We start from the raw sequence: 14,975 nt of genomic DNA, 5'->3' as shown, positions 1-14,975 counted from the left end.
CCACTACAGTCAATTTAAGCATTTTCATTTTCCTTCACTAAGCAAACTTTCCCTTTGGTGGAAATGAGGATTTATGTAGAATGAAAAAGGGAGGGCAGGGGAAGAGAGAAGAAAGAAGAAAGCAGAATGTGGAGTACAGGAAAGTACCAAAATGGAATTATACTGAGTTCACAAGAGCGGCACAATAGAAAAATGAGTGTTTAAAATGGCATGAAAAATAATGCTGCTGAATGAGGTAGATTATTCCATATACATCACAGTAAAAATGTTTCTGAAATAACTACTCATGGCAAAATATAAATATATCAGAAAACTCTAAAATTATTATAAGCTAACACGTAAGGACTCAAAATTGCACAAGTACAAAAAATTTTGCTGTGAAGTCTAAGAAATACAAGCTCAAATTAAATGGCTTTATACTGCAATAAAGGAATTATGACAGATTTTATTTACAACTAGATGACATGACCCTCTGAGATTAGTAAATACATGTATTTATCACATTATCAGTGAACCAAACTTACTCTGATTCAGACTGAGTTGCCACTCGAGAGGAATTACTATGTTTGCTAAATGTAGAATTTCTGTCAGATTTTTCACTTCTAAACTGAAAACCAAAACAAAACAAAAAACCCAAACAAGAATAGTTAACAAAATCACATAAAAAACCCCCATGGTGCAAAAGATGCCATTCAGAAAGGTGGAAAGGAAAATTACAAGGTTGTAAGTGGAACCATTGAACATTCAAAGCCCTGCAGAATAAAATTATCTGCCTGGCTTCTACCCGGAGGAATGAAACACAAGGCCCTGTCACAGTAAGCATTTTCCTACTCATATTGAGACTATACAGACACATTTGCAGAAGTAGACTCTGGGAACTATTAAAAAATCAGGGTAGGAGTAACAGTTATTAAAAACAAATGTTCTCATTGTTTACTGCATATGCAATTGTCTGTGTGGAAAACGAGATATATGTAGGCTTTGGTATATGTCATAAGCAGAATTGAGAATCTGAGTCTGTAAAAAAGACATTCAATGTCTTCAGCATTAAAAACCTGCAAACCCAGATTACTAAACTGGGGTTGACTAAAAAAAATTAATCCTGAATACTTAGTATAGGTTATTTCTTTTTTTTTTTGGCCTCACATCATAAGAGTGTAAAAGCAGCATTAAATGACAGCGTATCAGATCATACTCTGAAATACGCAGAGATATCAACCATGGTATTTCTTTAATCCAGCAACTGAATATAGAACCACCACATAGATTTCACCAACAGAATCATGTAGCCCAAACAACCCACCACAATATGGATTGTTTCCCTTTTAAGTGGAATCCATGGAATATGCTTTAAATACAATGAGGAAATCTGTTCAGAAATTAAAGATACAAGAATTAAGCTTCTGTCTTAAGGCTAAATTTAGCACATACTGTTAGAGTGTCTTCCTTTTGTAGCTTCTCAAATGCTTGTTTTGCAGCAGCTTGTTTTGCAGCGGCTACAGAAGTTCCAGCGCCAATTCCATACACAAACCCGCTAATTGTACAGCTATAAGAAAACCTGCCAAATACAACAGGGAATGAAGTTTTATATCCCATATGATGAGCCTTAATTTAATGATTTTAAACACTATAGTCAATTGACATTATAGAATGAAAATCTGAAATATACATCTTCAGGATAATCTTTCCAATATACATTTAATCGAATTAATAACAGCAGATAACTAATTTGATATGCCTTCAAGACAAGCAGTTTTCAGAGAGCGAATATTTAGCACCTTTTAAGGTTGAACTCCTCAAAGCGTCGTATCACATGCACCCACAATCACAAATGATCTGCAGTTTAGGTTTTAAAATGGCTGATACTGCAGGAAAGCCATTATGAGTTTTCTAGCAGATATTGTCAAGAGTTAAAATATGCAGATATTCCTTGTCATCCCTCAGCTCTCATTAACTTGAACATTTCTACAACTCACTGACAGCAATATGTTTAGTAGGGGGACACAAACAGTCTCTCCTTGGCATTTGCTCCAAAATACATTCTGAGAGGTCCGCAAAGGTGCCAGAGCTACAACCAAGATAATTAACAATTTGTCAACTCTGACCACCATTTTATCATGGTGAAATCTCCTCCCAGCTCAGCTAACTCAGTCCTCTTAGACTCTCTGCCTATGTCCTATCCTCCAACTCCTTAACCACCTTAATGGCCCTCCACTGGATTCTCTCTAGAATACCTCCAAATTTTTATTGTATTTCTAAAGATTAATTTAAAACTACTCAGGATAACCAATGGTAGTGTTAGTAAAGACAAAGAAGTATTAAAAGCAAGTACAAAAAAGAAAAGTACATCTTACATGGGAGCATGGGCATCTCCAGTACGGTCTATGTTACGATAATCAACTATTTGTGATGTCTTTTGTGAATAGATATTCAGTAGGCTGACAAAGTCATTGGTTTGTACGGGTGATATGGTCACTGGACTTGTTGATTTTGCAGCTTGCATATCTGAAGGACTCTCTGGCTATAAAACAAGCAAAATAGGTAACTTAAAAACTTAAGCTTAATGAATAAAAGGTACACAAGATCTAATGTAGCTGCAAGGTTTGTAAGCATTTCAAAACACTTTTAAGAAACCCCAGGTTTGCATTCACAGAGTCCCTTGTGGCAAAGAACAGCCATCCCAACCCAGAATTACTACACTTCGAATTCCCAAATAAATGTAAATCCAGTTTCTCAAGTATTGCACCAATATCTTCAACAACCTATCACCATGCCTCCTCCCACCTCTTTTAAGAAAATACAGGGAACAAACTATGAAATGTCTCATTTTAAAAAAGCAAATGCTGCTTTCTGAATTTTCTCACAGCCTGACCAGAGGCAAGAAAACAGATTGCAGCAAAGTGCTGCTGATGCTGCCATTAGCAAGAGCTGCAAAAGCTCCAATGCACATACAAGAGCAGAAAGCAGAACTTCTCAGCAGTGTCATGATTAGGCAACATTAATACTACACTAACAAACATGCAGCAATTTCATAAAGTAATGAGGGTGACACAGTAAGAAGCATATGGAAACATGGAAGGAAAGATTTCACTTAAAAGGTGCTAAAAAGCATTCAGAAACAAAAAGAAAAAGAATAGCTATGAAAAAATACGTAGCAGAAAATGGAAGAGCAAAATTCAAACCTAGACCAAATCAAGGAGGATAAAGAGTATAAAACCAGCTATACCGCAAAGAGTATTTTGACTATGAAAAAAAGATTAATCAGATCAAGTGAAAGTAAGCAATTTTATGAGCAGAGTGGCAACAGGCACACTGAACAATGCCTTTACAAATGTTTCAAAGACATGAAATTACTGAACAGTTGTGAAGATGAAACATTGTCCACTCTGCATATACCAACGCAGCTTATACAAAGGCAAACACATTTCATCATCATCCCATAACAGCAGGGGACGAAACTCTCTCAATACTACACACCAACCCTGCAGTAGAACCATAACAAAAGTCATTCAGTGGTAAAAAGTAGAAAAGTACTCAATGAGGCAGAACAAAGACAACTTAAATAATTAGAAATTCTTTCAAATTAAAGAAAACAATGGTATTTTACTGTCTACTTTCAGAGATTCAACTCCAAACTTTATTAGCAAAAAAAAAATAAAAATCCTACAGTTTACTCACCTGTCTTTCAATAATTTCCCAGGTTACTTTTGCTGCTATTGCTTTTGCTTCCTTCTTGTTTTTACCAGTGCCAGTACCATAATTTTCACCATTTATTTTAACCATAACTGTGAACCTGCAATGAAGGAAACTTTTCTAAAACGCTGTCACATTTTGTCTCATATATACTCAATAACCTTCTCAGATTCAACGTCCTTTTTATTATCTACAAAGCACTATAAGTTAGCTGTGGATGTATTTAAGTATTAATGTGTTTTTATTACATCTAACTCCTGATTATCATAAATCTTTAGTAAAAATATTTTTAAATGTTTCCTCGTCAGTCACAAATGCATGTACTTTATTAGTTCTAACAGTATTTCTAAATGTCTAACTGCTTTTTAAATACAAAATTATTTAAATTTTTTAAAGCAAAAGAATGCATAAGGTCATAATTGTTATAGACAAAGTCAGGAAGCCCTAACACCAGGACATATCTCAGCACTGCAAAACTGTATGTAAAGATTAGCTAATCTTGATTTCATGAATCCAGATGTGACATTACACTCATCTTTGCTACACTGCTACATGCGCTATTTAGTAAGTGCAAAAAGGTGTCTGGTGCTTCATAAGACATGAATTTAAAGTCAGTCACAAACAAACCCCATACAGTTCTGCCCTTCCCCACTCAACCACTGATCCCTTCCACCTCTGTTGCGCAACTGTGCACACACTGCTTCCCATACAGCAATGCCATGAGTCAGAAGAGGGAATTGACGCAGCTCAGGACTGTGTGTATTGGGTGTGACTGGGACGGAATCAGCCTTCTTCATGGCAGCTGGTATGGTGCTATGTTGTGGATTTGGGAGTAGAACAGTGCTGGTAACATGACAATGTTTTACTTATAGCTGAACAGTGTTTGCTCAGCATCAAAGCCTTTTCTTTTTCCCCCATTCTGCCCCCTCCAGCAAGTAAGCTGCAGTGGTGAGAAGCTGGGAAGCAACACAGCCAGAGCAGCTGGCCAGAGGGATACTCCATGCCATATGGCATCGCAGTCAGAAGTAAAAACTGGGGGAAGAGAGAGGAAGAGGGGACATCTGGGGTTATAATGCTTGTCTTCCCAAGTAACCATTACACACAATTCAGCCCCACTTTCCTGGAAATGGTCAAACATCTGCCTGCTCCTGGAAGTAGTGAGTGAATTCCTCATTGTGCTTTGGTTGCACATACTGCTTTGCTTCACCTATCAAACTGTCTTTAGCTTGAGCCACAAGTTTTTCTCCCTTTCACCCTTCCAATTCTCTTCCCAGTCCCACTCTAGGTAAGTGAGCAAGTGGCTGGCTGGGGGTTGAACTGCCACCTAGGGTCCAACCCATCACAGTGACCCAAGAACAAATGGTTGGTTTTCAGCCAAAATCAGTTCTTGCCCAGATCCAACTGGTCCTGCAGCTGCAAAATCCCTAATGTTTCTGCTGCTGCCTTTGCACAAAAAGCACCAGAGGGGAAAACAACTAGATTTCTGCTTTTCGGAGCAGCACAGACTTGCATCAAGTTGAAGTGACCATTATTATAACCTCACAGTACATCTGTACTTCAGATTGCAGCAGAGCAAGTTCACAGTAAATAAGACAGAGTCACACAAAGAAACAGTCTAGGTATAGCACCATGAGTTTCTCTGTGGGACAATTTGTCTTGAACAGTGGAATGACTTCAGGAATTTACTTTTTTTTCATTATTCCAACTTCACTCTCCACTTCCCTTTAATGAAACATTTGGGTGGAAAACAATGCAGATGCAGAATAGTGCTTGCATAAGCAAGCCTTCATGAGAGATCTTAAGGAGTTCAACAGTAGGACCAGGCACACCTCAGTGTGCCACATGCTCAACACAAAAGCATATCAAGAAAAAGCATGAAAGATTGTTCTTCAGGAAAGGGTTTGTTACCCAACCCATATCTAAGTGCTGAATACTACACACATTCAGCTATGACTCTGCATCCAAAATCTACCATTTTATTTAAGCATCCTGGGGAAACCTACAGTCTGAGTCTCAGTGACCCATGAAGTTCATTATTCAAGTTGAGGATTATCTGAATGAGTGTTACATGACTTGGTCTCATATATACCGTCATGCTTATCCACCACAGACCCCAAGTTATTAAGCACTGCCCAGATTTGACAGTTTTAAGCACAACTGATCTGGTTGTTCCCACACATTGTGTTCCCAGCCCAAGAAAGCTCACAATCACTCAGGACTGAGCCAGCCTGGGCTCTCTGAACCTTCTCACATTGCATTCAGCAGTGACCCTCCCAGACATTGCAGAGGAAGGAGCTACAACACCAAAATCAGGATAGGATAGGAGGAGATGACAGGAGGTGTCTCTGCATCATGCCGCAGACAAGTGTGGAAGGACTTAGGAAATGGAGCACAGCACAGCAGAGTTAGGGAGCACACTCAGGACCAGCAGTGGCCAATGCATCCCATTGGCAGGCAGAGCACTGGGAAAGAGCACCAAAAAGGCACCAAAAGAGGTTTACAACACTCATCACTGTAGCCAGACACTCTACATTGTACTCCTTGGAACAGCCCAAGTTATCCAGGTTTTTCTTAGATATCACTGTCACACCTCACATCACTTACAGATACAAGAGAATTAGCTGAATTATATTTGTGAATGTAGTGGAGCACAGAGAAAAAAAATAAAGAGGTCACTAAATGGGTAAATTTGAAATGTATGTAAATTCTGGTAGTCCCATGCCATCACTTTTGAAGCGTGAAGATGTGTGACCACAGCTCTGGTCATGACTGCAATAAGCTTTACTTTTTTGAATTACATGAGCTGCATGATGAAAAAGAATTATGATAACTGACAAACATTTGAGACTCAGATAATATTTATTCATACTGGGACTATGGTCAGGTCTAATAGTAAGTCAGCACAGATGGCGCTGGCTGGTAACATGGAAGACGTTAAAAGAAACATACTAATTATTAGCATAAGGCTTGTCTTCATGCAAACTAGCAAAAATTAAAAAAAAAGGTCACAAGGAAACTTCATAGATCTTGAGTATTTATGATTTCTGTCAAGGGGGAAAAAAAAAACAAATCAGTGAAACACCATATTTGTGTTAAAAAAATAAAACATATTCCATCACCTGTAATTGTCCCTAAAAGTAAAAGCAAAACAGCTTAAGCAAAAGACCCTTCTCTTATAATAGAAGTTCAAAAAATAACTACACATAAAACATGTTGGTACCAAATCATTTATACCAAAGTTTCATGCTTAGAAATTAATCACAACAATAAATCACAATAATAAATCACAAATAATTTCCATGCTTTGTAAAACTAAATAAAAATCAAAGCACTTACGTTAGCATAAATCATAAACTGAAATTATGCTGCAACCCACCCCACCTCCTGAGAGGTTTCATGGCAGATGTAGAACATACTTACAATATGGTTACCACTAATACATGGATTGCTTTTGCTTTCCAAAAGAGGGCCATCGACTCTGAAATCAGTTTCTTCCCAAACCACATGACATGACATCCTCCCCCCCACCTGTGGTTTCAGCCAGCTCTCCTGCTACGTATACATCTTCAGCAAATTAACTTTCGTGATTGCAAGCTTTAGCCAGTTCCTTCATTTCAGGAAGTGTCCTGATGTATTGACATGCATAGTGAACTTACTCAGGACAATGACTTGGGCCGGTCCTGTCGACATCGGCATAATCCAGTGTAAGTCCCTTCTTTTGACAGTAATTGTTTATCTTCTCCATATACTCACGTTCCATTTTGACAAAATCTCCAAAAGGTTCTGCAAAGCAAAATATGTCTGTGCCTCCAGGTATAGTATAGTGACAACCTCTAATCCTGGCAGAGCTCTGCTGTGATTTAAAATAGAAAACCGGTGTCAGTAAGACAAAGTTAACAGAAAACTGACTCTAATTTCTAATTCAAGTGGTTGATCTGCAATTGGTTTTGAAGAATCATTGCTTGGAATAACAGATTTAGAAAGCAACAGCAGAGAATTTTGCTCTTAGAGAAGATTTCTTAGCAGATGTTTTTGGTGGGAAAAGGCTGAATCATTCATCGAATCCTGGGGGGTATAGGGGCGGGGCTCCACAACGTTTCTCCGGACAGATTCCTTCAGAGGAGAACCAAGAGGCATTTTAACATACCCTTTCAAACCGCGATGACTGTCAGGCTCAGTCACACTCACCGAAAATGAATCCCGGCTCTCGTTGGCGACGCGGTCCGTGAGGGCCGGAGTGCGGGCAGCCTGCCTCGGCGGGACCGGACGTGTTACCTCCGAGCCGCGGCAGACGCCCCGGGGCCCCCAAAGAGCTTCAGCAGTCGGAGCAGCAAGGTGGCACACGGGCGGGGCGGGTCGCAGGCGGACCTCCCCGTTTCGCTTCCCACATTACCGCCCGTCTCGGCTGGAAGCGAAACCGAAAGGACGAGCGGCAGTCCCGGAGCCCCGGATGCGGCACGGTAGAGACGGCCACCGCAGAGCTGCCGTTCTGCCGCCTGGACTGACAGAGCCGAGTCCCCGGTCCCGAGGCTGCGGGGACCCCCGCTCTGCCCACCGTCTGCTGTCCCGTCCCGGCCAGCCCGGCTTTCTCCTGAAGTGAGTGCAGCAGGGCAAGGAAATCGCCTCCCCAAGACGTCCCACACGGCTGCAGTGTCACCCCAGCGGTACTGCCGCCCGGAGTACTTGTTACCGTTTCCTGTTACAAATTATACAAGGAAGCTACAGTAACCACATACTACAGCTCATCTATATGGACAACAAAGAGTAGTGGCGCGCCCAGCTTTTCCCAATTACATCCAAATATACATACATACATATTTATATTTAGTAGCCCTTTTCCCTCTCTAACTAGTCAGTCACCACTCATATCCCTTACAAAGTGTGACAGAATTAACTGGAGCTCCACATGTTCTTAGTGGTCACATCGGTACCCCACGACTCTGCAACACTGCAGCTTCCCAAATAAATTTATTCCAAACCATAGTTACTGCACATAACAAAAAAAATATATTTCCTTTTATACATTTTGAATTTTCAATTCAGTTGCTAACCTTTTGGCTGGATATTATTTTATTACATCTTACTACTTTATTGAATCCCATTTTACTGCAATCGCTCTAAATTTTTCCTCAGCCCTTAAATGCCTTTTCCACCCTTCCAATTCTACATCTGTGGGAATTTTATAATGACGTGATCAGTAAGCACAAATAATTTCAAATGAAGCTGTACCACTCATTTCAGTTAAGCGGGGGGGAGGGGAGGGGAGGAAATCAACATAGTTTTTTACATGCCACTTATTTCCATTCCTCTTATATTGGTAAGTGTTGATTTCACAAAGGTGGTCTTCCACTTTTTAGAGATCATGAAAAAAAAAAAGTACATACTGTATTTAGAAAAGTGGAAAAAAAGGCATAATTTAAGTGTTTTTCCTTCCAGCCTACATTGTCTGTATTTATCAGTACTGAGTGGTGTTAGCCAATCCACTCAGTCTGCTCAAATATTTTAAAATTCCTCACAGTCTCGCTTTGGTCTCAGCCAACAAATAGCCACCTAAATTGTGAGGGCTATTTCTCATCTCTCATTGTTCAGCCCTTCTTTAAACTTAGAATATGTTATGGGTATCACTGAACATTAAGGCACTTCATAGTAAATCTCTTACTGGGATAAAGAAAAATCATCCACCAAATTAATGTCTTCTGGATTAAAAAAAACCAAACCAAACCAAACAAACAAACAAAAACACAAAACAAACAAACAAACAAACAAAACCAAACAAACAAAAACACAGGAGATCACCAACATTAGTTTCCAGAAGCTATATCTAAAGTATGGAGCAGATGTATCTCACTGTGGCATTCTACATCTATTCTTGACCATCCAGATACATAACCTTTTGGGCTCTGCTTTGATTCCCTTCACCACCCCCTGCAAGATGTCTCTCCAGGAGAAACCAGACAGCTGTAGAGGAGAGAAGGAAAAGAACAGTAAGCTTCAGGTGTCATCTTTGGTATGAGGAAATGATTTAGGCACCCACCAACACCCAGGAAGCACACCTGCTCTCCTACAGCACTGACATAACCGACAAGGAACCCATTCAGCCACCGGTGGAGATACAGAAGAAAACATCAGTGAGTTCAAAACACTAAATTTCCAAGGACAATAACCTAGTGAGCTAGTGAGGAATAAAGCAAAACAAACCAAACCCAACAAAAAAACAAAAAAACAAAACCAACCAAACAAAAAACCCACACAAAACAAACAAAAAGCACACCAAAAAACCACATCACAAGTTATGAGTCTCATAACTTCCGAAGTATTATTTATGTATGTATGAACAAAACAGGTTTTCACTGAAAATGTGAAAAAAGCCACTCTTCCTTGTTAAAACCCACCTACTGAAATTCCATAATTCTATGTATGGACCTCATTGAGAGATACCAAAATGGCATTCTTACATTTATAACTTCTGGTATGTGCAATACACCTCATGTTTCAACTTGGCTCCTAGTTAGGTTTCTGATCACCATTCCTTTCCTGGCACTGAGCTTCTGTGAGCCATTTCCAGTCTCTAGCAAGCCTGCAGAAAGAACAATGAGAAAGTAATACACATGTCTGAAAGCCTAAAATGATTACAGATCATGCATGCTGACATGTGGATAGAAAAAGCTGTCATGAATAGCTTTATTTACTAACAGAGCATGGCAAATGGTTGTTTGAAGTGAAATGACCTTGCAGTGACATTTACAAGTATACACAGAAGCACACTTTACTACTGCAGTCCTACTCTGAAGGGAACATGTTTTCCACACACAGTTAGCTAAAGAAAAAAATGAAAATAATAAAAATAAAGTTGAAATATAACTATAATCCATGGTTTAACTGCTTCAATTCTATCTCTGAAAGCTTCTAGTAAAGATCTATATCTTACAAAATCTTTTAAGACATGTTTAGTTTCCAATTATGACATCTTTGTTAAGCTGGTTTCGAAACCATAAAGATTACTTTCATATTAAGTGTACCTTTTCTGAAAGGTACATATTCATGGGATCCAGTGCTCACTGACTGGAAAGTAGGGCTGTCTGAAAAGGATACCATCTTCTTAAGCAGAATATAATCCTAGAAATTCAGCTATTTCTAAACATTCTTTGTGTAAATTCTGAAAAACAGTAATTCAGTAGAGGCACATTAAATCCACACACCCAACACCTTTTCTGTTCTATCAAATGACACTAGCACATTTTATAAGAAGTCAATTAGAGCAATTTTATTAAAACTCCACCTGTTTCCTTAACTACAGGATCTTTAGCCATGTCTGTTTCTTCTCAGAGACCTTCCCTCTCCTCAAATACTACCTTCTGTAGTTTCACTTGCCTTATGCCAAGCCCTTTGGCACGATTTTTGTTTTCTTCTTTATGGGTGACCCAATGTATTTTATCTAACAAGGAAATTGCTGTCAAATGTGCAGTTTCCAGAACTGAAAATGGCGTAGTGTGAACTTTCAGTTTCTCTGGTAAGATATAAAGTTTCCTGCAAGTTTGTGAATCTCATTTAATTATTAATGTCTAATCGACATTAGCAGTATTAACAGCAAGTAAATCAACAAAATCTGCTTGTTGGTTGATAAAAAAAAAACAAACAACCACGTGTGTTATCAAAACATGTAAAAGAGCAAAAGGGATATTACTTGAGCAATCGAGCCTGCTGTTTAATTTCACCCTAGTGAAAATGATCTGGTTTGAAACAGCATGTGGCACAGACTAATGTAAAACTATTTCTGTCATGCCTGTCTGCTTCATTTGCTCTAGAAAATATTTAACTTCGGAATTTCAAACATTCTAATATCATATCAGTTCCCCCAATACCGAAGTATTTATATTGGAGTCACTGGCTTTGAATTCATCACGAACAAATCACGCAGGTGCTGTGGAACGGATCGCACTGTGCTTCGCCCCCAGGTGACTCTGCCGGAGGACACGCTCCAGAAGGCGACAGCGGAGCCGGGGAAGGGGTAGTGCCTGCCCGCCCACATGAACCGCCTCTCTTGCGTGCGTGTCCTCCCGCTCACCAACGCCTCAAGGAATGCTCTGCAGTACAAACCTACGGACTTTGGCATCTTCGGGCGCCGCGCAGCGACACCGTGACGAGAACATTTCGCAGGGGTGATAACAGGCTTCACCAGTGGCGGAAGTCGTGCACGGCGGCACGAAGGCAGCGAGCCCCGGGCCGGCGCGGGGAGAGGAGCTGCGGGGAGAGGAGCTGCCGGGAGAACCGCGGGGGCCGCCGCGCAACCGTTCCCGGGTGGAAACAGTGTGTGGGGGGGAAATCCTCTCATGGTAAAGCTGTCCCCTGGCAGCATTTCAACAGGTGTTTACCCAATCGGGTGCCTGCTCTAGGTTGCCTCATTATGAAAGCAAGCCTTAACAGAAAGGACAAAAAACAAACCACAAAAACAAGGAGCGGACCCGCCCGTATCGCCGCTTTCCACAGACCCCACTACCGCTCACCCCTCACTCCCCGGACAGGTGCCTCCTCCTCCCCGCCTCAGCAGCCGCCACCGCCGCGGCTCCCATTCCCCTCGCGTACTGCACCCCCGCGCACGGCCGGAGACGCGCAGGGGACTGCGGCTCCCACTGGCACCGGGGCTCGGGAGCTGCCCCTGCGGCGGCTCTCGCTCTTCCCCGCCCCAGCCCTCCACAGCCCCAGCGATCTGGGCAGGGTCTCCTCACAGCCCCACGCCAGGGCCCTGCGTAATCCCAACCCTCTTCTCGGGGCGGAGCTGAGCTCCACGCGCACCGGCAAACGCCTTTTTTACAGCAGAATGACGGGGCGGCTGGCTCCCGCCGCTACCTCCTTCACGGGCGTGACGCAGCGCCCCGTGGACGGGCGACGCTCCGCCCGGCACCAGCGAGAGGCGGGGCCGGGACACGGGCGGCTCTGGCGGCGGTCGGGGCGCTCCCCTCCGCCCTGGCGGCTCGGCCGTTCGAGAGGGGCGGCTCTCGCGAGAGGCGGCGCCATGGGGGTGCACGGCATCAAGGCGGTGTTCTTCGACTTGGACAACACGCTGATCGACACGGCGGCGGCGGGGCGGCGCGCCATCGAGGAGGTACTGCCTCTGTCCCCCAAGCCCCTCCGGCGAGGGGCCTGCGGCCACGGGCTTCCCCCGGCCCGGCGGCGCCGCGCTCCCCCGGCACCGACACGCAGCCGGAGGCCCCTTAGGGGCCGTTAACGGGCCGGCACCGACACGCAGCCGGGGGTCTTCTAAGGGGCCGTTAACGATCGCGGCGCTGGGAGTGGGGGGGCGCGGTGCCAGGCACTGCGTGCAGCGCGCTGATGGGGGGCCCTTGTCCGTTCAGGTGATAAACGCGCTGCAGTCCAAGCACCACTACGGTGAGGGCGAAGCCCGCCTCATTTGCGACAAGGTGCAGGCCAAGCTCCTCAAGGAGTGTCACGATCCCGCCAAGATGTGCATCACCGACCTGCGCATCTCGCACTGGGAGGAGGCGATCCAAGAGACGATGGGCGGCGAGGCCAACCGCGACCTGGCCGCCGAGTGCTACTTCCTGTGGAAAACCACCCGGCTGCAGCACCTCACGCTGGCCGAGGACACGCGGGACATGCTGACCGAGCTGCGGAAAGGGCTCCGCCTGCTGCTTCTTACCAACGGCGACAAGCAGACTCAGCGGGAGAAGATCGAGGCGTGTGCCTGCCAGCCCTACTTCGATGCCATCGTTGTGGGAGGAGAACAGAAAGAAGAGAAGCCGGCGCCATCCATATTTCGTTACTGTTGCGATCTCCTGGGGGTGCAGCCCGCGGAGTGTGTTATGGTCGGGGACTCTCTAGATACAGATATTCAAGGAGGCCTAAATGCTGGTTTGAAAGCAACTGTCTGGTTAAACAAAACAATGACAACCCCAGTAGATACCTCCCCATTACCTCATTATATTATTTCTTCTGTTCTGGATCTTCCAGCAATTTTACAGAAGATGGAGCACAAAATTAATGCTAAGTTAGGAACTGACCATACAGCTGGTAGTAATGAAGCACACTGACGGTTCCAGCATATGATCAGGGACGTGCTGAGCTGTTAGGTGACTCACGCTCTTGTTAAAAATTTGACCTTAGGATTTTGAACTAATGTGTGGTATGTTTGTTTTTGTTTGTTTGTTTGTTTGTTTTTTTAAATAGCAGGTGAATGAATTTTCACAGATATCAGTGAAAACTGGATAAAACCAAGGAGTTAGCAGATGCATGTGCAGTTAATTTAAAACAACTGCCTCTGGGAATGATTTTGACAGACTGTGGCTAAAGTCTATCTGTCTGTGACTTAAGTTGCCAGTCTCTTGTTTAAATAGTGGAAAAGAAAATGTGAATGTTTTGATCTTTAACATGCTTTGCTGACTTGTAAGTTTAGCAGAAGCTTCAGACCTTGTTTGCAGTGTGTAAAAGAAGGTGAGAAAGAGTGTGGTACAATCTAGTAAATATTCACAGTTGGTCTGCGGTTCCACTCAGGAACTGGAGTGAATTTTGCTATTTCTAAGACCAGAATTTATTAACAGAATTTATTAAGTATCAGATCATTAGAAAATGTTCTACCTTTGATATTTTTTCAAGTTTTAGAATTTTTTTTCAGACTTTGCAGTGAATTTTCTTTTGTGGAATCTGTACCTCTTTCCAAAAGTACTTAAATGTACATTAAAAAATTGAATTTGTATAGGGGACCATTTATCAAAGAGACTTGACGGATAAGTTTTTATATTATCTTGGTGCTTATACAGATATGTGTGATATTTTCAGTGGTCTTCTTACTGTACTGTGAAACTCTTTAAAAGCTAGTATTATTGTTCTGTCCAATTTTATATGTGAAGTTTGATCAGACCTTTTGTAAAAACTATTCTTGGTCTTGCTCAGGTGTACGACTACTCAGATTCAACTGCAGGATCAGTGCTTTTTGACTGTTTTAATGGCACTGCTATACAATCCCTCCTTACTCGAGTTTCTACAGATATGTCATGTCATTTGCTCTTGAGAAAAAAAGAGCTAGTTGTTTGTAAGTGGCTTTCATGACTCTCTTCCAGGAAACTGGAAAATAATGTCATATGTATTACAGTACTGTGTACAACTTTGTAATGTCTATGTGCTGTTTCCACTAGATGGAGGAGATGACTCTATAAACACTAAGATTCCTCTTTCACAGATCATGATCTTAATTATTTTTTTTCCTGTACTTCATATTCTTACTATATGATGATAATGTATTCACATATTAAATGGAAATGTAAACA

The 14,975-nt window shown here is 42.3% G+C and overlaps 2 protein-coding genes across 3 annotated transcripts in view; one reads left to right on the top strand and one right to left on the bottom strand.

Moving 5' to 3' along the window:
* The window catches only part of EIF2AK2 (eukaryotic translation initiation factor 2 alpha kinase 2), a 23,230-nt gene extending 9,907 nt beyond the window's left edge, over positions 1 to 13,323 (bottom strand). Inside the window, exons 1-9 of one of the 2 annotated variants that reach the window (XM_071806180.1) lie at positions 13,170 to 13,323; positions 10,149 to 10,270; positions 9,584 to 9,651; positions 7,882 to 8,389; positions 7,350 to 7,546; positions 3,679 to 3,793; positions 2,355 to 2,521; positions 1,432 to 1,558; positions 525 to 607 (exon numbers count right to left, since the gene is read on the bottom strand). In XM_071806180.1, coding sequence (XP_071662281.1) covers positions 525 to 607; positions 1,432 to 1,558; positions 2,355 to 2,521; positions 3,679 to 3,793; positions 7,350 to 7,453 — 596 coding nt within the window. In that variant the 5' untranslated portion in view covers positions 7,454 to 7,546; positions 7,882 to 8,389; positions 9,584 to 9,651; positions 10,149 to 10,270; positions 13,170 to 13,323. The remainder of the gene's footprint in view (positions 1 to 524; positions 608 to 1,431; positions 1,559 to 2,354; positions 2,522 to 3,678; positions 3,794 to 7,349; positions 7,547 to 7,881; positions 8,390 to 9,583; positions 9,652 to 10,148; positions 10,271 to 13,169) is intronic. The other variant, XM_071806181.1, reaches the window with a different exon arrangement.
* NANP (N-acetylneuraminic acid phosphatase) lies at positions 12,512 to 14,975 on the top strand. The gene is made up of 2 exons (XM_065834305.2): positions 12,512 to 12,796; positions 13,047 to 14,975. The coding sequence occupies exons 1-2, from the start codon at positions 12,512 to 12,514 to the stop codon at positions 13,740 to 13,742; spliced, it is 981 nt and encodes a 326-aa protein (XP_065690377.2). The 3' UTR covers positions 13,743 to 14,975.

Source organism: Patagioenas fasciata, chromosome 3 (assembly GCF_037038585.1).
Source record: "Patagioenas fasciata isolate bPatFas1 chromosome 3, bPatFas1.hap1, whole genome shotgun sequence".
Classification (NCBI taxonomy): Eukaryota; Metazoa; Chordata; class Aves; order Columbiformes; family Columbidae; genus Patagioenas; species Patagioenas fasciata.
This window is presented reverse-complemented; position numbering and strand designations above follow the sequence as displayed.

What these genes read in the sequence shown, in the direction of transcription:
- NANP (XM_065834305.2), top strand. Translation starts at nt 12,512, where the DNA reads ATGACGGGGCGGCTGGCTCCCGCCGCTACCTCCTTCACGGGCGTGACG. An exon ending in GGCGGCGCGCCATCGAGGAG is followed by an intron (nt 12,797 to 13,046) that starts GTACTGCCTCTG and finishes TTGTCCGTTCAG; the next exon opens with GTGATAAACGCGCTGCAGTC.